Consider the following 26,841-nt stretch of genomic DNA (forward strand, 5'->3'; position numbering starts at 1 on the left):
ATCTTGCACCACACCTGGACTGATTCAGCGACTGTTAAGAGGCTAGCACGGTGCCACGTGTAACACAATCGATTCCAATGAGAAACTGTGTGGGATTCGCAATTGATACTCAGGAGGCTGACAAGCTGCAGCCGCATATACCCACTTCACTCTCCACACACACCATCCCAGCCAACAAGGTACCAGCAAGACGCATGGACTCACGATTTACGGACACCGAGCTGGAGACCTGGCTGGATGCGGTGGAGGAGAGGCGGGCCACCCTGTAACCTGGCCCAGGAAGGAGGCTGCCAGTTGTCGTCGTTTGCAGAGGTGGTCAGAGCCACGAGCAAAACCATCCGGACCGGCCAACAGTACGGTAAAAAACTGCACAACCTCTTCAGTATGAGTAGGCAGCACTGTGCCCCCGGCACCAACCCCTGTGGCCCTCCCCCACCCAGGATAGCGGCTAAATCCCCGCCGTGCAGCACGTGCCATGGCTGGGTGCCCTGTCCACTGAAGCCACCAGCTACCCACCTTTGGGGTGCATATGCATACTGTCTAATGCTGTTGTTTTCTGTCCCGTCCCCCAGGGGAACTGCACCCACAACTGCTGGGAGCAGGAGAAGACTGGAGGGGACCGCCGGACTTGCAGCCTCTCACCGTAGTTTGAGCAGAGATATCCTGAGTATGGTGAGGGAATGGGGCTGAGTCTACAGAACCGAGTTCCCTCATCGTTGTAACGATGCGATATGTTCACCTTACACTCTTCCAAGATTCATTTCATGGTCTGGGAATGATCTTAAGTTATTAGTTATTTTGTTTGATTCTAAGTTTGGTGTAAGCTAAATATTGTGTTATTGTATGTCTGCTGTTTTCTCAATCCTCTATAATTTATAACTCACAAAAGATTCACATTTTTGCTGATTTATGGTGTGTTCCTATCCACTGAAATACCCAGGAGCCTACAATAAGAGTCCTATAAATAATATATTGGTCAATGTCACTGAGGGTTGGTACACTTTCTCCGTTTATTCCACAGGAAACATAACATTTTCCTAAGAGAGAAAGACTAGCATTTATATATCAACTTCAGTGAAAACTGGGCATTTGACAGCTGAAGTGTTATCACTTTTGTGATGTCATACCATCCCCCTCCTTCATGTTGTGTAAAATGGCCGAAAGAGAATACTCCATGTGAATGTCACTCACACTGGATCCTCCCACAATGTTTTCATTGTCTGGAACTCGGACATTACACCCATATTCGGGGAAGATTAGGGACAAGGTTCATCCTTTCCTTCCGTGGCTGATGTCACCATTTCATGTACCACATACTCCAAAGATGTGCAGGTTAGATGGATTGGCCATATCTTTTTATTAGAACAGTAAAAAATATATACAAGGCCAAACGGTACAAACACTAATTTTGCCTTGGAGAAACAGGGTACCCTCCCCTCAGTACCAATGTATGGGGAGGGGGGGTTGGATACTCTGATTATTAAAACAGTTCACAACACATTTCTACAAAAAACAAATGGTACAGGCACTAAACTTTGGGCTGGAGAGACCTGATACCCTTGCCTCTGTACCAACAGAAGGGAAAGGAAGTGGGGAGAGAGGGAAAGGAGGGTGGTGGGAAGGGAGGGAGTTGGGGTGTTGATGGAGGGGGGCCCCAATAGGGCACTGCCTGAACTATCTACGGAGGCAGAAAAATAACAGAGCCTTTATGCTAAATTGCCCCTTAGTGCCCAAAAGGTTAGGTGGGGTTACGGGGTGGAAGATTGGCTTAAGTAGGGTGCTCTTTCCAAGGGCTGGTGCAGACTCAATGGGCCGAATAGCTTCCTTCCGCATTGTTAATTATATAATTCTCACACTGAGCGGGTGTTTATTGAGTGTAATTTATAATTTAGTAAATGGGATGTCACAGCTTTCAGGGCTCACTGAATGCTTTTCAACTCATTCAGCTTCAATTCCCAAAACAACCTCTCTGGAATGCAGGGATCAGCTCTCCAGCTAATAAGCCCACCTGCTACTTTATATTGCTCTCTGTTCTGCCCTTTTTAAACCCTTACCGTAAAAGATATATTTCCACAACTAAAACTTAATGGACCCATTAACTAAATATTCACAAAATCTCCCACCAGAAGAAAATGGAAATGTGTCACCAAGTGATATACTTTCATTTAAATAGCCTAGAATATTACAACTTACAATATGTTATAGATCTTAACAATGATCTTATCGCTTGCAATACACACAATAATCATCCTCCCCATGTCCAATCAACTTCACAAGTTCATCAGCACTCTGTTGAATTCCCTGTCCAGTTCAAGATGTAAATTATGACTTTTTGTGATGTTTTAGAGAGTTTTCTTCTTACAATATTTATAGTGCAAAGTTCTGTCTACAAAAGAAAATTATTCATTCTTATTCACAGGTGAATTTTGAAGCTCACTCTTTTAAACAGCTGGTCCTGATTTCAGCTTTTGAACCTCATTGGTTTCCATGTCTGTAGCTTTCTCAACTTTAAACTCTACAAAGAATGTCTCCGTTAAATCCAGAGTTACATTCTCTCTTTCTTCTTTAGCACAGCCTCATTTCTTTTTTTTTTTAAATTTAAAAAAAAAATTCCAATTAAGGGGCAATTTAGCGTGGCCAATCCACTTACTCTGCACATCTTTGGTTTGTGGGGGTGAGACCCACACAGACACAGGGAGAATGTGCAAACCCCACACGGACAGTGACCTGGGGCTGGGATCGAACCCTCGGCGCTGCAAGGCAGCAGTGCTAACCAGTGCCACCGTGCTGCCCCGGCATAGCCTCATTTCTAAGTTCATTTTCCAATCTCGAACATTTTAACTTATTTTTTTGAGATAACTTCAGAATGGCTTTTTTTTGTGCCAACACTTGTTCCTTCTTTGATCAAAATCCTCTCTGGCTATTACAAGAACGTAATTTCTTCTTTGATCTGATGGCATACGTGTGTGCAAAGTGGTTCAACTTCTTGTAGTTTCCCCACTGCTTTCCCCACACTAAGCTCACAATTGAATTCTCACTCCCCTGTGTGGTTCCTCTGATGGAACAGGAGGTCCGAGGACCTCAAGTAGGATTTAACACACACCTCACCTGGGAAAGGTTTCTTCCCTGCGTGAATGTGTTGGTGTGCACAGAGGGATGATGAGTTCAGGACTGACTGGTCACACACGTCATGAGTGAATGGCTTTTCCCCTGGGTGAATCCGTCGATGTTTGAGAAGGTCCCAGGATTCCGCAAAGGTCTTGTCACACACCTCACACTTGAACGGTTTCTCCCCAGTGTGAATGTGTTGATGTGCGCAGAGGGACGATGAGTATGAAAATGATTTATCACACACTTCGCACTTGAATGGTTTCTCCCCAGTGTGCATGCGTTGGTGCCTATGGAGATGAGATGATTGTGAGAACGATTTTTCACACACTTCACACTTGAACGGCTTCTCCCTGGTGTGACTACGTCGGTGTTTTACCAGCGTTGATGACTGTGTGAAGGCTTCATTGCACAGCTCACACTTGAAGGGTTTCTCCCCTGTGTGCACTCTCTGGTGCCTCAAGAGATGATAGTTTTGGGAGAAAGCCATCTGACAAAATTGACACTTGAAGGGTTTCTCCCCCGTGTGAATCCTCTGGTGTATCAGGAGGGTTGAAGATCTCGCGAAAGCTTTATCGCAAAACTCACAATTGAAGTGCTTCTCTCCTGTGTGAATTGTCTGATGTAACTGGAGGCTCCTTAAATTTGTGAAGACTTTATCACAAACATCACATTTTACCTCTTCCGCCCCTGTGTGAATGCGCTGGTGTTCACGGAGGTTAGTTAACGATGAGTATGATTTATCGCACACCTCGCACTTGAATGGCTTTTCCCCAGTGTGAATGCGTTGGTGTGTACGATAGGCTGATGACTGCCTGAATGATGTGTTACAAATCTCACATTTGAATGGTTTCTCCCCAGTGTGAAGCCGTTGGTGTTCACGGAGAGAGGATGGCTGTGTGAATGATTTGTCACACACCTCACAGGTGAATGGTTTCTCCCCAGTGTGAATGCGTAGATGTACACGGAGACTCCAGGACTGCGTGAATGCTTTACCACAAACCTTGCATGAAAACAGATTATCACGTTTTTTAATGCATTTGTGCACGCGGAGATTTGATGACCAAGCAAAGGATTTGTCACACACCTCGCACGTGAATGGCTTCTCCCCTGTGTGAGTGTGTCGATGTTGCACAAGTGTTGATAACTTTGGGAAGGCTCGATCGCACACCTCACACTTGAATGATTTCTCTTCCATGAAGTTGTCCTTTTGTTAACAGTTGGTGTTAGATGGATCTTGTATGTTGGGAGATCCAATGAGCCTGTGGAACCCTCTTCACACCCGAACAGCCTCTTGCTTGTCGAAATGAGTCAGTGGTTCATGAGGCTCGATGAATGATTGAAGCTCTCACCACAGGTGGAGCCCATTCACACTTCTTCCCAGCCTCACGCTGGCCAATCACCCACAGCCGGACCTTCTGAAAGGTTGGTTTTGATGGAATGTTCCACACCATTGACCAGTTTCAGATCTGATAATATGTCAATGTTTCCCTGACGCAATCGATTTAAGATGATGGTTTCACTGTCCAACCGTCTCTGTGTTGAGCTTAAGTAGTGTGACTCATCTTGTTTAGCTGAGTTCTGTATGAAAGACAGATACAAAGCGCACTCAGTAAGCTTTGCGCAGGTGAAGGAGACACATCCTGCTTTGTGCACATGAAATCGAGACAGCCTGAGTGAGTGAGACACAGCCAGAGTGGGAATTGGAACTTGGTAATTTGGGTAGTGTGGTAATTTGGCATGGAGTGGGAGGAGGTGCTGTTTCCCTTTTTGTTCTGTTTCCTTCGTTTGGCTTTGTAACTGGTAATCTGCAGGGAGAGATCCAGAATGCATTCCTGGAAGCAGAGAGAAAACCAGGGAGCATCCTGGGAAGGTAGGTGATATAAAACTTTCCCCCAGGTTCCAGCGGCCTTCATTTTCGGGAGTGGGAGAGGGTGAGAGCGAGCCGGGGAGCAGCTTGGCAACAGGTAAGTGATATAAAAACTTACCCCCAGGTTCCAGCGGCATTCATTTCCGGGAGCGGGAGAGAGAGAGAGCCGGGGATATTCTGCTCTTCTGAGTGATCTGATTGGGGGGGGGGACTGAAAAGTGATATCGCAGGAAAGTTGTGACCTGATTGGCTGGTAGGGAATCTGCACTAAATTTAAAAATTAAACACTGTTAAACTAATTAAACATAATTGATTAATTATTTAATCATAATTTAGAGGGGTATCTAAGCCAGAGACCAGAGAGTACTGTATTTAGCATTCACATTTATAGTAGAAATCTAGTGCTAGGAAACATATACTTAACAGTAACATTAAAAAAAATGTATTTTAAAATTTAATTTACTTATTAATTAACACAATTTCAATTAGAGGGGTGCAGTGCTCTGACTGTGAGATGCAGCAGGTCTGGGAGGCTCCCAGCGTCCCGGAAGGCTTCATCTGCAGAAAGTGCACCCAACTGAGGCTCCTCACAGACCACGTGGTTCGGTTGGAGCAGCAGTAGGATGCACTTAGGAGCATGAAGGTCGTGGAAAGCGTCATAGATAGCAGTTGTATAGATGTGGTCACACCCAAGGGGCAGGCAGTCAGTGCAGGAATCCCCTGTGGTTGTCCCCTCTCGAACAGGTATACCCCTTTGGATACTGTCGGGGGACTAGCCTATCAGGGAAAAACAGCAGCAGCCAGAGCAGTGGCACCACGGCTGGCACTGATGTTCAGTAGGGAGGGTCAAATTGCAGAAGAGCAATAGTCGTAGGGGACTCTAGTCAGGGGCACAGATAGGCTCTTCTGTGGACCTGAAAGCGACTCCAGGATGGTATGTTGCCTCCCTGGTGCCAGGGTCCAGGATGTCTCAGAACGGGTAGCGGGCACCCTGAAGGGGAAGGGCAAACAGGCAGAGGTTGTAGTACATATTGGTACTAACGACATAGGCAGGAAGGGGGATGAGGTCCTGCAGCAGGAGTTCAGGGAGCTAGACAGAAAGTTAAAAGGGTTGTATCTCGGGATTACTGCCTGTGCCGTGTGCCAGTGAGGCTAGAAATAGGAGGATAAAGCGGCTAAACAGCTGGTGTAGGAGGGAGGGTTTCAGTTATCTGGACCACTGGGAGTTCTTCCGGGGCAGGTGTGACCTGAAGAAGAAGGACGGGTTGCATCTAAACTGGAGAGGCGTGAATATCCTGGCTGCGAGGTTTGCTAGTGTCACACGGGGGGGTTTAAACTAGTATGGCAGGGGGTGGGTACCGGAGCAATAGGTCAGAAGGTGAAAAAAGTGAGGGAGAACTGAGAAATAGGGCCACTGGCTCTGAGGAAGAGCAGACAGGGAAATGTTGCTGAAAACAGCGGGACTGGTGGCCTGAAGTGCATATGTTTTACTGCAAGAAGTATAACAGATTAACTTAGAGCTTCGATTAGTACTTGGAACTATGATGTTGTTGCCATTACAGAGACCTGGTTGAGGGAAGGGATGGATTGGCAGCTAAACGTTCCAGGATTTAGATGTTTCAGGTGGGATAGAGGGGGATGTAAAAGGCTGGTGGAGTTGCGCTACTGGTTAGGGAGAATATCACAGCTGTGCTGCGGGAGGACACCTCAGAGGGCAGCGAGGCTATATGGGTAGAGATCAGGAGAAGAAGGGTGCAGTCACAATGTTGGGGGTTTACTATGGGCCTCCCAACATCCAGCAGGAGATAGAGGAGCAGATATGCAGACAGATTTTGGAAAGGAGTAAAAGCAACAGGGTTGTTGTGATGGGAGACTTTAACTTCCCCAATATTGACTGGGACTCACAAAGTGCTAGGGGCTTTGACGGGACAGAGTTAGTAAGGAGCATCCAGGGGGGCTTCTTAAAACAATATATACATCGTCCAACTAAGGAAGGGGCTGTACTGGACCTGGTATTGGGGAATGAGCCCGGCCAGGTGGTAGAAGTTTCAGTAGCGGAGCATTTCGGGAACAGTGTCCACAATTCGGTAAATTTTAAAGTGCTGGTGGACAAGGATACGAGTGGTCCTAGGGTGAATGTGCTAAATTGGGGGAAGGCTAATTATAACAATATTAGGCGGGAACTGAAGAACATCGATTGGGGGAGGATGTTTGAGGGTACATCAAAATCAGACATGTGTGAGGCTTTCAAATGTCAGTTGAAAGGAATTCAGGACCGGAATGTTCCTGTGCGTAAGAAGGATAAATATGGCAAATTTCGGGAACCTTGGATAACGAGAGATATTGTAGGCCTCGTCAAAAAGAAACAGGAGGCATTTGTCAGGGCTAGAAGGCTGGGAACGGACAAAGCCTGAAGTGCATATGTTTTAATGCAAGAAGTGTAACAGGTAAGGCGGATGGACTTAGAACTTGGATTAGTACTTGGAACTATAATGTTGTTGCCATTACAGAGACCTGGTTGAGGGAAGGACAGGATTGGCAGCTAAACATTCCAGGATTTAGATGTTTCAGGTGGGATAGAGGGGGAGGTAAAAGTGGCGGAGGCGTTGCGCTGCTGGTTAGGAAGAATATCACAACTGTACCGCGTGAGGACACCTCAGAGGGCAGCGAGGCTATATGGGTAGAGATCAGGAATAAGAAGGGTGCAGTCACAATGTTGGGGGTTTACTCCAGGCCACCCAACAGCCAGCGGGAGATAGAGGAGCAGATAGATAGACAGATTTTGGAAAGGAGTTAAAGCAACAGGGTGTTGTGATGGGAGACTTTAACTTCCCCAATATTGATTGGGACACACTTAGTGCTAGGGGCTTGGACAGGGCAGAGTTTGTAAGGAGCATCCAGGAGGGCTTAAAACAATATGTAGATTGTCCAACTAGGAAAGGGGCTGTACTGGACCTGATATTGGGGAATGAGCCCGGCCAGGTGGTAGATGTTTCAGTAGGGCAGCATTTCGGGAACAGTGATCACCATTCAGTAAGTTTTAAAGTGCTGGTGGACAAGGATAAGAGTGGTCCTCGGGTGAACGTGCAAAATTGGGGAAGGCGAATTATAACAATATCAGGCGGGAATTGAAGAACATAGATTGGGGGTGGATGTTTGAGGGTAAATCAACATCTGACATGGGGGAGGCTTTCAAATGTCAGTCGAAAGGAATTCAGGACCGGCATGTTCCTGTGAGGAAGAAGGATAAATATGGCAAATTTTGTGATCCTTGGATAACGAGGGTTATTGTAGGACTCATCAAAAAGAAAAAGGGGGCATTTGTCAGGGCTAGAAGGCTGGGAACAGACAAAGTCTGTGTGGAATATAAGGAAAGTAGGAAGAAACTTAAGTAAGGAGTCAGGAGAGCTAAAAGGGGTCACGAAAAGTAATTGGCAAATAGGGTTAAGGAAAATCCCAAGGCTTTTTACACGTACATAAAAAGCAAGAGGGTAACCAAGGAAAGGGTTGGCCCACTGAAGGACAGGGGAGGGAATCTATGTGTGGAGCCAGATGAAATGGGCGAGGTACTAAATGAATACATTGCATCAGTATTCACCAAAGAGAAGGAATTAGTGGATGTTGAGTCTGGAGAAGGGTGTGTAGATAGCCTGGGTCACTTTGAGATCCAAAAAGACGAGGTGTTGGGAGTCATAAAAAATATTAAGGTGGATAAGTCCCCAGGGCCCAATGAGCTCTACCCCAAAATACTGAAGGAGGCAAGAGAGGAAATTGCTGAGGCCTTGACAGAAATCTTTGGATCCTCACTGTCTTCAGGTGATGCCCTGGAGGACTGGAGAATAGCCAATGTTGTTCCTTTGTTTAAGAAGGGTAGCAAGGATAATCCAGGGAACTACAGGCCGGTGAGCCTTACGTCAGTGGTAGGGAAATTACTGGAGAGAATTCTTCGAGACAGGATCTACTCTCATTTGGAAGTAAGGGGTCGTATTAGCGAGAGGCAGCATGGTTTTGTGAAGGGGAGGTCATGTCTTACTGACTTGATCAGAGTTTTTCAAGGAGGTCACAAATATGACTGATGCAGGTAAGGTAGTGGATGTTGTCCATATGGACTTCAGTAAGGCCTTTGACAAGGTCCCTCATGGCAGACCGGTACAAAAGGTGAAGTCACACGGGATCAGAGGTGAGCTGGCAAGATGGATACAGAACTGGCTCAGTCATAGAAGGCAGAGAGTAGCAATGGAAGGGTGCTTTTCTGATTGGAGGGCTGTGACTAGTGGTGTTCTGCAGGGATCCGTGCTGGGACCTTTGTTGTTCGTAGTGTATATAAATGATTTGGAGGAAAATGTAACTGGTCTGAATAGTACATTTGCGGACGTCACAAAGGTTGGTGGAATTGCGGATAGCGATGAGGACTGTCAGAGGATACAGCAGGATTTAGATCGTTTGGAGACTTGGGCGGCGAGATGGCAGATGGGGTTTAATTCGGACAAATGTGAGGTAATGCATTTTGGAAGGGCTAATGCAGGTAGGGAATATACAGTGAATGGTAGAACCCTCAAGAGTATTGAAAGTCAAAGAGATCTAGGAGTACAGGTCCACAGATCACTGAAAGGGGCTACACAGGTGGAGAAGGTAGTCAAGAAGGCATACGGCATGCTTGCCTTCATTGGCCGGGGCATTGAGTATAAGAATTGGCAAGTCATGTTGCAGCTGTATAGAACCTTAGTTAGGCCACACTTGGAGTATAGTGTTCAATTCTGGTCGCCACACTACCAGAAGGATGTGGAGGCTTTAGAGAGGGTGCAGAAGAGATTTACCAGAATGTTGCCTGGTATGGAGGGCATAAGCTATGAGGAGCGATTGAATAAACTCGGTTTGTTCTCACTGGAACGAAGGAGGTTGAGGGGCGACCTGATAGAGGTCTACAAAATTATGAGGGGCATAGAACAGAGTGGATAGTCAGAGACGTTTTCCCAGGGTCGAGGGGTCAATTACTAGGGGGATAGGTTTCAGGTGCGAGGGGCAAGGTTTAGAGGAGATGTGTGTGGTAGGCTTTATTAGGGGTATCTTTGTACCTTATACTGTAGTATGAGTGGTAGAACCTGCCTGCTGGTTCCGCCCAGCAGGCGGAGCATAAGAGTCTGTGTTTCACCCACAGCAGTCATTGTGTACCGGAGCTACTAGGGTAACTACTTGTTCATTAAAGCCTTCAATCTCACTTTAGTAGTGATTGATCGTGCATCAATGTGCGAGGCAAGTTTTTTACACAGAGGGTAGTGGGTGCCTAGAAGTCGCTGCCGGAGCAGGTGGTGGAAGCAGGGACGATAGTGACATTTAAAGGGTATCTTGACAAATACATGAATAGGATGAGAATAGAGGGATACGGACCCCGGAAGTGCAGAAGAATTTACTTGAGACGGGCAGCATGGTCGACACAGGCTTGGAGTGCCGAAGGGCCTGTTCTTGTGCTGTACTTTTCTTTGTTCTTTGGAATAGAAGGAAAGTGGGAAGGAAATTAAGCAAGGAGTCTGGAGGGCTAAAAGGGGTCACAAAAAGTAATTGGCAAATAGGTTAAGGAAAATCCCAAGACTTTTTACAAGTGCATTAAAAGCAAGAGGGGAGCCAGGGAAAAGGTTGGCCCACTGAAGGATAGGGGAGGGAATCTATGTGTGGAGCCAGAGGAAATCAGCGATGTACTAAATGAATACTTTGCATCAGTATTCACCAAAGAGAAGGAATTGGGAAGGGTGTGTAGATAGCCTGGGTCACATTGAGATCCAAAAAGACGAGGTGCTGGACATCTTGAAAAATATTAAGGTGGATAAGTTCCCAGGGCCTGATGGGATCTACCCCAGAATACTGAAGGAGGCAAGAGAGGAAATTGCTGAGGCCTTGACAGAAATCTTTCGATCCTCACTGTCTTCAGGTGATGTCCCGGAGGACTGGAGAATAGCCAATGTTGTTCCTTTGTTTAAGAAGGGTAGCAAGGATAATCCAGGGAACTACATTGACGCAAGGCTTACGTCAATGCGAGGGAAATTACTGGAGGGAATTTGTCCAGACAGGATCTACTCCAATTTGGAAGCAAGTGGTCGTGTTAGTGAGAGACAGCACTGTTTTGTGAAGGGGAGGTCGTGTCTCACTAACTTGATAACAGTTTTTCAAGGAGGTCACAAAGATGATTGATGCAGGCAGGGCAGTGGATGTTGCCTGTATGAACTTCAGTAAGGCCTTTGACAAGGTCCCTCATGGCAGACTGGTAGCATTGTGGATAGCACAATTGCTTCACAGCTCCAGGGTCCCAGGTTCGATTACGGCTTGGGTCACTGTCTGTGTGGAGTCTGCACATCTTCCCCGTGTGTGCGTGGGTTTCCTCCGGGTGCTCCTGTTTCCTCCCACAGTCCAAAGATGTGCAGGTTAGGTGGATTGGCCATGATAAATTGCCCTTAGTGTCCAAAATTGCCCTTAGTGTTGGGTGGGATTACTGGGTTGTGGCGATAGGTTGAACAAAGAACAAAGAAATGTACAGCACAGGAACAGGCCCTTCGGCCCTCCAAGCCCGTGCCGACCATACTGCCCGACTAAACTATAATCTTCTACACTTCCTGGGTCCGTATCCTTCTATTCCCATCCTATTCATATATTTGTCAAGATGCCCCTTAAATGTCCCTATCGTCCCTGCCTCCACTACCTCCTCCGGTAGTGAGTTCCAGGCACCCACTACCCTCTGCGTAAAAAACTTGCCTCGTACATCTACTCTAAACTTTGCCCCTCTCACCTTAAACCTATGCCCCCTAGTAATTGACCCCTCTACCCTGGGGAAAAGCCTCTGACTATCCACTCTGTCTATGCCCCTCATAATTTTGTATACCTCTATCAGGTCGCCCCTCAACCTCCTTCGTTCCAGTGAGAACAAACCGAGTTTATTCAATCGCTCCTCATAGCTTATGCCCTCCATACCAGGCAACATTCTGGTAAATCTCTTCTGCACCCTCTCTGAAGCCTCCACATCCTTCTGGTAGTGTGGCGACCAGAATTGAACACTATACTCCAAGTGTGGCCTAACTAAGGTTCTATACAGCTGCAACATGACTTGCCAATTCTTATACTCAATGCCCCGGCCAATGAAGGCAAGCATGCCGTATGCCTTCTTGACTACCTTCTCCACCTGTGTAGCCCCTTTCAGTGATCTGTGGACCTGTACTCCTAGATCTCTTTGACTTTCAATACTCTTGAGGGTTCTACCATTCACTGTATATTCCCTACCTGCATTAGCCCTTCCAAAATGCATTACCTCACATTTGTCCGGATTAAACTCCATCTGCCATCTCTCCGCCCAAGTCTCCAGACAATCTAAATCCTGCTGTATCCTCAGACAGTCCTCATCGCTATCCGCAATTCCACCAACCTTTGTGTCGTCTGCAAACTTACTAATCAGACCAGTTACATTTTCCTCCAAATCATTTATATATACTACAAAGAGCAAAGGTCCCAGCACTGATCCCTGTGGAACACCACTGGTCACAGCCCTCCAATTAGAAAAGCATCCCTCCATTGCTACCCTCTGCCTTCTATGGCCTAGCCAGTTCTGTATCCACCTTGCCAGTTCACCCCTGATCCCGTGTGACTTCACCTTTTGTACTAGTCTACCATGAGGGACCTTGTCAAAGGAGGTGTTGACCTTGGGTAGGGTGCTCTTTCCAAGAGCCGGTGCAGACTCGATGGGCCAAATGGCCTCCTTCTGCACTGTAAATTCTATGAAAAGGTGAAGTCACATGGGATCAGAGGTGAGGTGGCAAGATGGATACAAAACTGGCTAGGTCACAGAAGGCAGAGAGTAACAACGGAAAGGTGCCTTTCTGATTGGAGGGCTGTGACTAGTGGTGTTCCACAGGGATCAATTCTGGGACCTTTGCTGTTCGTAGTATATGTAAATGATTTGGAGGAAAATGTAACTGGTCTGATTAGTACGTTTGCGGACGATACAAAGATGGGTGAAATTGCGGATAGCGATGAGGACTGTCAGAGGATACAGCAGGATTTAGATTGTTTGCCAACTTGGGCGGCGAGATGGCAAATGGAGTTTAATCCGGACAAATGTGAGGTAATGCATTTTGGAAGGTCTAATGCAGGTAGGGAATATACAGTGAATGGTAGAACCCTCAAGAGTATTGACAGTCAGAGAGATCTATGCGTACAGGTCCACAGGTCACTGAAAGGGGCATCACAGGTGGAGAAGGTAGTCAAGAATGCATACGGCATGCTTGCCTTCATTGGCCGGGGCATTGAGTATAAAAATTGGCAAGTTATGTTGCAGCTGTATAGAACCTTAGTTAGGCCACACTTGGAGTATAGTGTTCAATTCTATACAGGGTAGAGGGGTCAATTACTAGGGGACATAGGTTTAAGATGCGAGGGGCAAGGTTTGGAGGAGATGTACGAGGTATGTTTTTTACACAAAGAGTAGTGGGTGCCTGGAACTCGCTGCCGGAGGAGGTGGTGGAAGCAGGGACGATAATGACGTTTAAGGGGCATCTTGACAAATACATGAATAGGATGGGAATAGAGGGATACGGACCCCGGAAGTGTAGCAGATTTTAGTTTAGACGGGCAGCATGGTTGGCGCAGGCTTGGAGGGCCTAAGGGCCAGTTCCTGTGCTGTACTTTTCTTTGTTTTTTGTTTGTTCAATGCTGTGAAGAGACTTTTATGTCTTCCCACAGTTGTGCAGTAGTTCCTTGGGTGATGGTCAGGATCTATCTGTGGAGTCTATCCTCTCTGTATTTCCTGTTGTAGTACGGTGCAATCTTCTGTAAAACAGGAAAAGGAAGCATGACAGCCTATGGCTATGACAGACTGGGAAACATTACTGAAAGGACAGATAGTGGACAGGTATTCAAGGAACAAAGAACAAAGAAAATTACAGCACAGGAACAGGCCCTTCGGCCCTCCAAGCCCGTGCTGACCATGCTGCCCAACTGAAATAAAATGCCTTATCCTTCCGGGGATCATAACCCTCTGTTCCCAACCTATTCATTTATTTGTCAAGACACATCTTAAAAGTCACTATCGTATCCCCTTCCACTACCTCCCCCGGCAACGAGTACCAGGCTCCCATCACACTCTGTGTAAAAAATAGTTGCCTCGTACATCTCCTTTAAACATTGCTCCTCGCACCTTAAAGCATCCACCCTAGGAAATAGCTTCCGACTATCCACTCTGTCCATCCCCCTCATAATCTTGTTGATTATGAGAGCATGGATAGAGTGGATGGGCAGGTACTCTTTCCTGGGGTGGGGGGTCAGTCACTAGGGGGCATAGGTTTAAGGTCCGTGGGGCAAAGTTTAGAGGAGATGTGTCGCCATTTTTTTTGTACAAGGTGGTGAGTGCCTGGAACGCGGTGCCAGGAGAGGTTGTGGAAGCAGATACATTAACGGCGTTCAAAATGCATCTCGACAAATACATAGTTAGGATGGGTATAGAGGGATACGGCACGAGGAAGTACTGAGGGTTTTGGTCAAGGGTGGTATCATCACCGGTACATGCTTGGAGGGCAGAAGGGCCTGTTCCAGTGCTGTATTGTTCTTTATATCCCATCAGGCCCTGGGGACTAGTCTACCTTAATGTTTTTCAAAACCCCCAATATCTCCTTTTTGATCTCAACAGGACCCAAACTATCTACACACCACTCCCCAGACTCATCACCCACCAAGTCCTTCTCTTTGGTGAATACTGATGCAGAATATTCTTTAATACCATTTATTTAATGCCCATTTCCTCTGGCTCCACGCATTGATTCCCTCACCTATCCTTGAGTGGACCAACCCTCTCCCTGGCTACCCTCATGCTCTTTATATACGTATTAAAAAGCCTTGGGATTTTCCTTAATCCTGCTGGCCAATGACTTTTCGTCACCCCTTTTAGCCCTCCTGACTCCTTTCTACTTTCCTTGCTTTCCTTGTATTCCACACTTGTTTTGTGTGGTCCCAGCCTCCTAGCATTGACAAATGCTTCCTTTTTCTTCTTGACTAGGCTCACAATATCTCGTTAACCAAGTTCCTGAAACTTGCCACACCTATCCTTCATCCTTACAGGAACGTGCTGGTCCTGAATTCCGATTAACTTACGCTTGAAAGTGTCCCTGTGGAACACCACTGGTCACAGCCCTCCAATTAGAAAAGCATCCTTCCATTGCTACTCTCTGCCTTCTATGACCTAGCCAGTTCTGTATCCACCTTGCCAGCTCACCCCTGATCCTGTGTGACTTCACCTTTTGTACTAGTCTACCATGAGGGACCTTGTCAAAGGCCTTACTGAAGTCCATATAGACAACATCCACTGCCCTACCTGCATCAATCATCTTAGTGACCTCCTCGAAAAACTCTATCAAGTTAGTGAGACACGACCTCCCCTTCACAAAACCATGCTGCCTCTCACTAATACATCCATTTGCTTCCAAATGGGAGTAGATCCTGTCTCGAAGAATTCTCTCCAGTAATTTCCCTACCACTGAAGTAAGGCTCACCGGCCTGTAGTTCCCGGGATTATCCTTGCTACCCTTCTTAAACAGAGGAACAACATTGGCTATTCTCCAGTCCTCCGGGACATCCCCTGAAGACAGTGAGGATCCAAAGATTTCTGTCAAGGCCTCAGCAATTTCCTCTCCAGCCTCCTTCAGTATTCTGGGGTAGATCCCATCAGGCCCTGGGGACTTATCTACCTTAATATTTTCTAAGACACCCAACACCTCGTCTTTTTGGATCTCAATGTGACCCATGCTATCTACACACCCTTCTCCAGACTCAACATCTACCAATTTCTTCTCTTTGGTGAATACTGATGCAAAGTATTCATTTAGTACCTCACCCATTTCCTCTGGCTCCACACATAGATTCCCTTGCCTTTCCTTCAGTGGGTCAACCCTTTCCCTGGCTACCCTCTTGCTTTTTATGTACGTGTAAAAAGCCTTGGGATTTTCCTTAACCCTATTTGCCAATGACTTTTCGTGACCCCCTTCTAGCCCTCCTGACTCCTTGTTTAAGTTCCTTCCTACTTTCCTTATATTCCACACAGGCTTCGTCTGTTCCCAGCCTTTTAGCCCTGACAAATGCCTCCTTTTTCTTTTTGACGAGGCCTACAATATCTCTCGTTATCCAAGGTTCCCGAAAATTGCCGTATTTATCCTTCTTCCTCCCTGGAACATGCCGGTCCTGAATTGCTTTCAACTGACACTTGAAAGCCTCCCACATGTCAGATGTTGATTTGCCCTCAAACATCCGCCCCCAATCTATGTTCTTCAGTTCCCGCCTAATATTGTTATAATTAGCCTTCCCCCAATTTAGCACATTCATCCTCGGACCACTCTTATCCTTGTCCACCAGTACTTTAAAACTTACTGAATTGTGGTCACTGTTACCGAAATGCTCCCCTACTGAAACATCTACCACCTGGCCGGGCTCATTCCCCAATACCAGGTCCAGTACCGCCCCTTCCCTAGTTGGACTGTCTACATATTGTTTTAAGAAGCCCTCCTGGATGCTCCTTACACACTCCGCCCCGTCTAAGCCCCTGGCACTAAGTGAGTCCCAGTCAATATTGGGGAAGTTGAAGTCTCCCATCACCACAACCCTGTTGTTTTTACTCTTTTCCAAAATCTGTCTACCTATCTGCTCCTCTATCTCCCGCTGGCTGTTGGGAGGCCTGTAGTAAACCCCCAACATTGTGACTGCACCCTTCTTATTCCTGATCTCTACCCATATAGCCTCACTGCCCTCTGAGGTGTCCTCCCGCAGTACAGCTGTGATATTCTCCCGAACCAGTAGCGCAACTCCGCCTCCCCTTTTACATCCCCCTCTATCCCGCCTGAAACATCTAAATCCTGGAACATTTAGCTGCCAATCCTGCCCTTCCCTCAACCAGGTCTCTGTAATGGCAACAACATCATAGTTCCAAGTACTAATCCAAGCTCTAAGTTCATCTGCCTTACCCGTAATACTTCTTGCATTAAAACATATGCACTTCAGGCCACCAGACCCGCTGTGTTCAGCAACTTCTCCCTGTCTGCTCTGCCTCAGAGCCCCACTGTCCCTATTCCCTAGTTCTCCCTCAATGCTCTCACCTTCTGACCTATTGCTCCCGTGCCCACCCCCCTGCCATACTAGTTTAAACCCTCCCGTGTGACACTAGCAAACCTCGTGGCCAGGATATTTATGCCTCTCCGGTTTAGATGCAACCCGTCCTTCTCATATAGGTCACACCTGCCCCGGAAGAGCTCCCAGTGGTCCAGATAACGGAAACCCTCCCTCCTACACCAGCTGTTTAGCCACGTGTTTAGCTGCTCTATCTTCCTATTTCTAGCCTCACTGGCACGTGGCACAGGGAGTAATCCCGAGATTACAACCCTCGAGGTCCTGTCTTTTAACTTTCTGCCTAGCTCCCTGAACTCCTGCTGCAGGACCTCATGCCCCATCCTGCCTATGTCGTTAGTACCAATATGTACAACGACCTCTGCCTGTTTGCCCTCCCCCTTCAGGATGCCCTCTACCCGTTCGGAGACATCCTGGACCCTGGCACCAGGGAGGCAACATACCATCCTGAAGTCTCTTTCACGTCCACAGAAGCGCCTATCTGCCCCTGACTATAGAGTCCCCTATTACTATTACTCTTCTGCGCTTTGACCCTCCCTTCTGAACATCAGAGCCAGCCGTGGTGCCACTGCTCTGGCTGCTGCTGTTTTCCCCTGATAGGCTATCCCCCCCGACAGTATCCAAAGGGGTATACCTGTTCGAGAGGGGGACAACCACAAGGGATTCCTGCACTGACTGCCTGCCTTTTCTGGTGGTCACCCATTTCTCTGCCTGCACCTTGGGTGTGACCACATTTACATAACTGCGATCTATGACGCTTTCCGCCACCTGCATGCTCCTAAGTGCATCCAATTGCTGCTCCAACCGAACCATGCGGTCTGTGAGGAGCTCCAGTTGGGTGCACTTTCTGCAGATGAAGCCACCCGGGACGCTGGAAGCCTCCCGGACCTGCCACATCTCACAGTCAGAGCACTGCACCCCTCTAACTGACATTGCGTCAATTAATTAAAATTAAAATTAAAAAAAAAATGTTTTTAAATATATTTTTAAATTTTTTTCAAAGTTACTGTTAACTATCTGTTTCCTAGCACTAGATTTCTAATAGAAATGCGAAAGCTAAATATAGTACTCTCCGATCTCTGGCTTAGATACCCCTCTCAATTATAATTAAGTAATTATGTTTAATTAGTTACCAATGCTTAATTTTTTTATTTAAAAATTTTTTTAGTGTAGATTCCCAACCAGCCTCTCAGGTCACAGCTTTTCTGTGAGGTCACTTCAGTTTCCCCCCGACACACACAATTTGAAAAAGGTATAAAAGTAAAAATGAGTAAAAATCACTTACTTACCTTCTTACCTTCTGAGTGTCTTAGATGTTCTCAGGTTCTCTCCCTGACAGAGACTGCTCCTCCTCCTCCGAACGGCTCCCGAAACTTTTTAAATCTCCGCTCCGACTCGCAGCTCCCGCGCTTTTTAAATCTCCCGCGCTGTTTTCAAAGTCCCGGCTCACTCAGCTCCCACACTGTTTTCAAAGTCCCGGCTCACTCAGCTCCCGCGCTGTTTTCAAAGTCCCGGCTCACTCAGCTCCCGCGCTGTTTTCAAAGTCCCGGCTCACTCAGCTCCCCGCGCTGTTTTCAAAGTCCCGGCTCACTCAGCTCCCGCGCTGTTTTCACTGTCCCGGCTCACTCAGCTCCCGCGCTGTTTTCAAAGTCCCGGCTCACTCAGCTCCCCCGCTGTTTTCAAAGTCCCGGCTCACTCAGCTCCCGCGCTGTTTTCAAAGTCCCGGCTCACTCAGCTCCCACGCTGTTTTCAAAGTCCCGGCTCACTCAGCTCCCGCGCTGTTTTCACTGTTAGGCTCACTCAGCTCCCGCGCTGTTTTCAGAGTCCTGGCTCACTCAGCTCCCGCGCTGTTTTCAAAGTCCTGGCTCACTCAGCTCCCGCGCTGTTTTCAAAGTCCCGGCTCACTCAGCTCCCGCTCTGTTTTCAAAGTCCCGGCTCACTCAGCTCCCGCGCTGTTTTCACTGTCCCGGCTCACTCAGCTCCCGCGCTGTTTTCAAAGTCCCGGCTCACTCAGCTCCCCCGCTGTTTTCAAAGTCCCGGCTCACTCAGCTCCCGCGCTGTTTTCACTGTCCTGGCTCACTCAGCTCCCGCGCTGTTTTCAAAGTCCTGGCTCACTCACCTCTCGCGCTGTTTTCAAAGTCCCCACCTGACAAATAGGTTAGACCAAGGAGAGCCAATGGATGTCATCTATCTTGACTTCCAAAAGGCCTTTGATAATGTGCCTCACGGAGACTGCTGAGTAAAATAAGGGCCCATGGTATTCGAGGCAAGGTACTAACATGGATTGACGATTGGCTGTCTGGCAGAAGGCAGTGAGTTGGGATAAAAGGTTCTTTTTCGGAACGGCAACCGGTGACGAGTGGTGTCCTGCAGGGTTCAGTGTTGGGGCCACAGCTGTTCTCTTTAGATAGTAATGATCTAGATGACGGGACTGGGGGCATTCTGGCTAAGTTTGCCGATGATACAAAGATAGGTGAAGGGGCAGGTAGTATTGAGGAGGTGGGGAGGCTGCAGAAAGATTTAGACAGTTTAGGAGCGTGGTCCAAGAAATGGCTGATGAAATTCAACGTGGGCAAGTGCGAGGTCTTGCACTTTGGAAAAAAGAATAGAGGCACGGACTATCTTCTAAACGGTGACAAAATTCATAATGCTGAAGTGCAAAGGGACTTGGGAGTCCTAGTCCAGGATTCTCTAAAGGTAAACTTGCAGGTTGAGTCCGTAATTAAGAAAGCAAATGCGATGTTGTCATTTATCTCAAGAGGCTTGGAATATAAAAGCAGGGATGTACTTCTGAAGCATTAGTTAGGCCCCATTTAGAATACTGTGAACAATTTTGGGCCCCACACCTCAGGAAGGACATACTGGCACTGGAGCGGGTCCAGCGGAGATTCACACGGATGATCCCAGGAATGGTAGGCCTAACATACGATGAACGTCTGAGGATCCTGGGATTATATTCACTGGAGTTTAGGAGGTTGAGGGGAGATCTAATAGAAACTTACAAGGGTGGACGTAGGGAAGTTGTTTCCATTAGCAGGGGAGACTAGGCCTTAGAATAACAGGGAGTCACTTTAGAACAGAGATGAGGAGAAATTTCTTCAGCCAGAGAGTGGTGGGTCTGGGGAATTCATTGCCACAGAGGGCGGTGGAGACCGGGCCGTTGAGTATCTTTAAGACAGAAGTTGATAAATTCTTGATTTCTCGAGGAATTAAGGGCTATGGAGAGAGAGCGGGTAAATGGAGTTGAAATCAGCCATGACTGAATGGTGGAGTGGACCCGATGGGCCGAATGGCCTTACTTCCGCTCCTATGTCTTATGGTCTTATGGAAACCGGAGCACCCGGAGGAAACCCACGCAGACATAGGGAGAACATGCAGACTCTGCAGACAGTACCCAAGTTGGGAATCGAACCTGGGACCCTGGCGCTGTGAAGCAACAGTGCTAACCACTGTGCTACCATGTCGCCACCAGAGAGTGTGCACGACAGCTACATCCTGGAGCAGTCAGACATCCCCTGGCCTCTACGAGGATGAGTGGCTGGCTCTTGGGGGATAAGCGGTACCCGCTGAGGACCTGGCTAATGACGCCAGTACAGAGGCCAGAGACTTGATACAACGAGGCCCGTGTGGCCACCCTGGCTGTCATTGCATGGTGCAACGGACTCGCTTCGACTGCACTGGCGGTGCCCTGTACACCGCCCGGAGGGCTGACTGCTTTGTGGTGGTCTGTGTGTCCTCCACAACCTGGCACAGCACAGAGGCGATGTGCTGGAGATTGGGGATGAGGAACATGTGCTCATCAAGAAGGAGTACGAGGATGATGAGGAACCGTCGGACCAGCAGGGGCTAGAGGATGATCCCAGGAATGACCCGGAGGACCAGTCGGAGGCTGCAGGACAGGCGGCAGTGGTGAGGGTCCAGCAAGCCCGGAGGACCAGGGTGGCCCTCACACTCACCCACTTCACAAAGGACATGGCTTGTCCATCACCCAAACCTTACCCACCACTCACCCCGCCCCCCCCCCCCCCAGGGTCTGTGTCACATCACTCCAGGGTGCTGGGACTGTGTCGGCACTGTCAGCGGGTCACTGTCGATGGCAGGGTGTGATGATAACCCGCATAGAGCTAAGCGCCGGTCCTCCTCAATCTATGGCGGTCTGACCCCTGCCTGTCTGCTGAGAACTCATTCACATCCGTCACCTGCACATGGTGTGCCGGGGAGGGGGAGGTGCCTGGAGAGATGTGCCAAGGGTTCGGAGGTCAGCCCTCATTGCGAACGAAAGTGACAGAGGTGTCATACTGCTTGTGGCCAAGAGTATTTAATGTGTCACAGGTGTCCAATAATGTCCCGCTCTCCCGATGGTGCAGCTCCACTCTCCCCACCACAACCTCACCCCCCCACCTCCTACCCCCCCCCCCCCCCCCCCCCCCACCCTCTTCCCCCTCACCCGGTGCACTAAGCGATCCTCAATGTGCTTAACTACCCTTGATCTACCACTACAAGATGTGCACATCGCCCCTTGTGCTGTGCCAGGTTATGGAGGACCCACAGACCACCACAAAGCTGACAGCCCTCCGGGCGGTGTACAGCAGGGCACCGCCAGAGCAGTCAAAGCATTGGAATTGCATTTTGAGCAGTCCGATGCACCATGCAATGACAGCCCGGGTGGCCACACGGGCCTCGTTGTATCAGGTCTCCGGCCTCCGTACTGGCGTCATTAGCCAGGACCTCAGACGTCCAAAGATGTGCAGGTTAGGTGGATTGGCCGTGCTAAATTGCTCCTTAGTGTCCAAAAGGTTAGGTGGTGTTACTGGGTTACGGAGATAGGGTGGAGGCATGGGCATAAGTAGGGTGCTCTTTCCAAGGGCTGGTGCAGACTCGATGGGCCGAATGGCCTCCTTCTGCACTGTAAATTCTATGATACATCTTGGATGCACATCTGAAATGGAGGTAGCCAGCTGCTTACCACATTCCATGGCCTTCGATGTCCTAGTGGGCATCCCTGGGGGCTCTGGGGCCAGAGGGGCCTGGCGCACTTGTCGCCGGCACATGCACTGCCGTGATGCCCTGCCCGTGTGCTGACTTTGAGACGCAGCCTGGTCAGAGGGGTGGGACTCGGGGGAGCTGGCGGCCACCAGCCCCACCCCATGGGACTGGTCCGGGTTGCACGCAGCACCCTCTCCTCACAGCTGGTGCCCATAGGGCCTCGGGGTTCACCTCGGGACGGAGGGGCAGCTAGTTCGAGCCCCGGCTGCCCCGCATCATCTGGCTCTGCAAACCTTGACGGTTCCCCAGGGTCTGCACCATGATGTCGCGCCCTCGGCGATGCTCCTCAGTGACTGGGGCATGCTCTGCAGCACCTATGCAACGCCCACCTGCAACTGGGACAAGCTGCGTAGCACCTTGGCTATTCTCATCTGAGAGCAGGCCATGTCCCGCAGCATCTCATCAACGTCAGCCTTGGACTAGGTCACATCCCCCAGCGAGTCGGACATTCTGCCAAGGCCCTCAGCTATGGCTGTCAGTCTGCGCCACGACTTGAACACTTCCACTAACGGTGCCAATGTCATGCACCAGGCTCTCCACTGCAGTCGCCACACGAGCAGTGTTGGTCTCGGTGCCACACATTGCCGGTGACATCTTCTGCACTTTTAGCATCTGGGACTCCTCCAATCAGCTATGGACCTGCTGGAGTGTTGCTGACATCTCCCTCTGAATGCCCCGGCCGTTCCCTATTGTCTATAACAGCTCCGGGTAAACCCATTCCCTCGGCTCAGCATCTGTCTGGGATCCAGCTGTTTCCTGGGATCCAGCAGACCTCCGACTACTGTCTCGCCTGCGCATTCATGCCTCCACTGATGTACATCAGCAATTGTGTGGTGCTCACCAGATTGTGCTCCAGAAGCCTGTCCACTAACGTTTCCCACCGAGGTTTGTTTATCTGTGCTGGTGGAGGGTGGGGATGACAGCTGTGATGCGTCGAACATGGTATCCTCTGAGTTCCTCTCCGCAAGGTGGTCTCATGGGAGGCAGGGAACGGGCCACCCCGAATGGGCGGTGCTGTCAGCTGGAGGACCTGTGGTCAGTGGCAGGGATGGGTCAGTCAGTATGGCAATAACGACTCACGTTTGCCAGGTCCTCTGGGTGGGGCCCAGTGGATCCTCACCTCGGCGGAGTGTGCCAACCTCAGCCTTGGTAACCGCTCTGTCCTCTGCCACCCTAGTCACCTCCAGGATCTGTTCCTCGAAGGTGGTGAGATTTTGTATGTCCGGCATGCCTCTGCCAGTCTGGGCCCTCTCCCAGCGATTGTGGGAGAGCTTCTCCTGCAGAGACGCAGAGAGGGGATGCATTGGTGGTTCACAATAGTGAGGGGGGGGGGGGGGAGTGAGAAGGGAGGGTGGGAGGGGGGGTTGGTGCGTGGGAGTGGAAGGTCTTAGGGGCGCGGTGGTGTCAACTCACCCGTGCTGCCTGGTGTCGGTCATTGACCTTCTTGCAACACTGGAGGCCAGTCCTCCTGGTCACACTCCCAGAGTTCACGGCTGCCACCCCTTCATCCCAGGAAGCATTGGCTGCCCTGTGCCTTATTCTCCGTGACCCTCAGGGGAACAGGGCATCCATCCTGGCCTCCACCGCATCAAGGAACCTCCCAAAGTCTGCATCCCCAAATCGTGGGGTCAGTCGACTCGATGCCATGGCTGTGAGCTGAGTGCAGTTAGGTATTTAAATGCTCCTTGACCTTGCCAGCGGGCAGCTGGCGAGGGCAGTCCGGCAAATTGACTGGCGAGCCTTCATTTGTGGCGAGAAGCCACAAGGGGCCTTAACAAGGGGCCTTGTTAAGTGGACTAATTAATGTTGAATAGCGTTGCCTGCCTCACCAGGCTGAGCACCGACCGGGAAGCTCACAGCACTTCCCGCTCGCTACCACACTTAGAAATCTTTCTGGAGAATCGTATCCAATGTGTTTAATATAAAAAACACTCAGCAGGAATGTTAATTCAGTGGAAATTTTGAATTTTTCCCCCTTATTCTCCCAAATTATTTGAAGAAAACACACTGATTAGGGGCTGGTTTAGCACAGGACTAAATCGCTGACTTTGAAAGCAGGCCAAGGCAGGCCAGCAGCACAGTTCAATTCCTGACCAGCCTCCCCGAACAGGCTCCGAGAATGTGGCAACTAGGGGCTTTTCACAGTAACTTCATTTGAAGCCTACTTGTGACAATAAGTGATTTTCATTTTCATTTCAAGTGCTGGAAGCTGAGGTAAACATTACTCGAGTGAAGCTGATTGAAGGGTTCTGGTTTATCCTGGGAAATTAGATACACTGCACTCACTCCCCACTGCACATCCCAAATTCAGCTCACAGCACTGGGCAAAAGTATCAAATCCAAGCCCAGGCTTTCGGGAGAGGCCGAGGCCTTCAGATAAAATCTTTAAAGAATTTGAATAAATGTGTCTCTACCCCTCCCAGATAATTACACCTCACCTTCTCATATTCAGTAATGACCCATCAAAAAATCTCAGCCTGTAAATCAGAAGGGAAATGCTTCCAATTAACACACTCAATATCCAACACAGTCAATCAGTCAGCTCAGCACAAAGCAGCGAGTAAACAGGTCTCTCAGCTGCATCTTCTCACACAGCATAAGGGGCATTTCCACACCTGATCCCCCACAGGATAGTCAGACTGCCTGAACATTAGTGTGGATATTGTGCAATGTAATTATTATAAATTCTGCTCCTTCACTCACCATCTCCTCACTTGGTTTTCAGTCCCTACAGGATGTGAAGCAGCTGTGAAAGAGGAAGAGGAGAGAATGGGCCGAGTGGGTGGACTCTCTCTGATTGTCGTCTCTCACAGCCAATCCAAATATTTCAAATGTGAGGGAGTGCGAGTCCGAGTGGCTGAGTGGATTTGAAAAACAGATTGGGCTTGGGGAGGAACATAGAACATAACAGCGCAGTACATGCCTTTCGGCCCTCGATGTTGCGCCGACCTGTGAAACCACTCGAAAGCACTATTCTCTTATCGTCTCTATGTCTATCCAATGACCATTTGAATGCCCAAAATTTTGGCGAGTCCACTACTGTTGCAGGCAGGGCATTCCACACCCTTACTACTCTCTGTGGGTGGTATGCTATGTGGAATTTTTGGGTGATGCCAAATATCGTGAGGACGTTCTGCATGACACGTCCCGTAAAGTGGAAGCCTTGGTCGGATTCAATGCTGCGGGGGAGTCCCCATCTTGTAAAGATGTGGTGGGTCAAAATCTTGGCTGTGGTTTTTGCAGTGTTTGTGCGGGCTGGGAATGCTTCCACCCATTTCGTAAATGTGTCAATTACCACAAGTACATATTTATAGCCATTCCTGCAAGGGGGCAATGGTCCTATAAAATCAATCTGGAGGTTAGTCCAGGGGCCATTAACGGGTCGAGTGCGGCTGAGTTGAGCCTTTTTGCCATATCTGTCCGGGTTATTCTGGGCACAGATAAGACAATTCTTGATGTAATGGTTTACATCTTCCTTTAAATTCGGCCACCAACAAAGCTGCTTGAGATGGGCTGCAGTGGGATCGATTCCCTGATGTCCATGGAACAAACAAATCAGTTGATACCTGTCCTGTTCAGGAACCACATAAAGGGTGTCTTTTAACACCGCACCGTCATGTGTGGTCAGTGCATTTTGGAACCTGTCATAGGGAGCTGGATATTTTCCTTTTACAGTCTCCCTGAGATTGCTGTCCTGCTTCTGGGCCTCTACTAGATCCTCGATCTTTGTCTGTGAGACCTGAACTGCATTTACTGGTGCGCTTTCGGGGGGTGTCCAAAAGTATCCGTGCCTGGAACCTGCCTTAGCCAGTGCGTCGGCTTTCATATTTCCAGGGGGGGAGGAACGATGGTGACTGCGGACATTGATTATCCCAAAAGTCCTGTTCTGGGCTCTCTGTAAAATATGACGGAGGAATGGGGCTGAGGGGAGAGGTTTTCCGTCTGCGGAAACAAATCCTCTTGCTTTCCACAGGGGCAGAAATTCCGTGAGGCTGTTGCAGACATAGAGGCTGTCCGAGTATATGTCTGCTGGGCTGGGGAAGGAATCTGGGTGTTCCACTATATACGCGATGGCCGCGAGCTCTGCTGCCTGCGCGCCTAAGTGGCCTGGAAGTTTTAACGATATTTCCTCAAGATCGCGTCCCTGCGTGTCCTCGACATATATACCGCAACCTATTATGCGCTTCCCATCCAAGACTGTGGAAGATCCATCCACATAGATCTTTATGGGATCACACGTGTCCGTCTGCTGGGGGCTCTGGGTTGAACTACCTATCTTTCTGGGGGGTGTTTTAGCGATAAACCTGTGTTGTGGTGTGGAGAGATAATTTCACATTCATGGGGGGTTCCGGGGTACTGTAAGTTGTCGGCTAAATAGGTGTGCGTCCCATTTCGTAAAGGGACATCCTTTTAACAGTGATGTCCCGTCCCTGCAAGAGAAGGGTCTGATCTGGCTTACTGTACCGTCCTTGAGTCGTCCGTCCAGTAAAAGTTGGGTGGGGGTGTGTTCGGTGAGAATTGTGATGGGGTTCAGTCCGGTAATATATGAAAAATACTGCACTGCCCAAAATACTGCGAGCAGGTGCCTCTCACAGGTTGAAAATTCCTGCTCTACAGCATCTAGAAGTCGGGAGGCGTAAGCTATGGGTCTTAACTGGTCGTGCCGTTCCTGG

General features: G+C 48.9%; 1 protein-coding gene across 5 annotated transcripts; it reads right to left on the bottom strand.

Annotated features, from left to right (window-relative positions):
• Positions 1 to 1,327: 1,327 nt before the first annotated feature.
• LOC140430905 (uncharacterized) lies at positions 1,328 to 24,906 on the bottom strand. Of its 5 annotated transcripts, XM_072518697.1 has the most exons (3): positions 24,872 to 24,906; positions 13,557 to 13,786; positions 1,328 to 4,689 (listed from the first exon to the last, which is right to left on the bottom strand). In XM_072518697.1, the coding sequence occupies exon 3, from the start codon at positions 4,304 to 4,306 to the stop codon at positions 3,035 to 3,037; it is 1,272 nt and encodes a 423-aa protein (XP_072374798.1). In that variant the 5' UTR covers positions 4,307 to 4,689; positions 13,557 to 13,786; positions 24,872 to 24,906; the 3' UTR covers positions 1,328 to 3,034. The 5 variants fall into 5 exon arrangements, with proteins under 5 accessions (XP_072374798.1, XP_072374801.1, XP_072374800.1 ...); XM_072518700.1 differs by lacking the exon at positions 13,557 to 13,786 and having other exon boundaries at positions 24,872 to 24,905; XM_072518699.1 differs by lacking the exons at positions 13,557 to 13,786; positions 24,872 to 24,906 and adding an exon at positions 11,126 to 11,632.
• Between the last annotated feature and the right edge of the window lie 1,935 nt (positions 24,907 to 26,841).

Source organism: Scyliorhinus torazame, chromosome 10, assembly GCF_047496885.1.
Source record: "Scyliorhinus torazame isolate Kashiwa2021f chromosome 10, sScyTor2.1, whole genome shotgun sequence".
Taxonomy (NCBI): domain Eukaryota; kingdom Metazoa; phylum Chordata; class Chondrichthyes; order Carcharhiniformes; family Scyliorhinidae; genus Scyliorhinus; species Scyliorhinus torazame.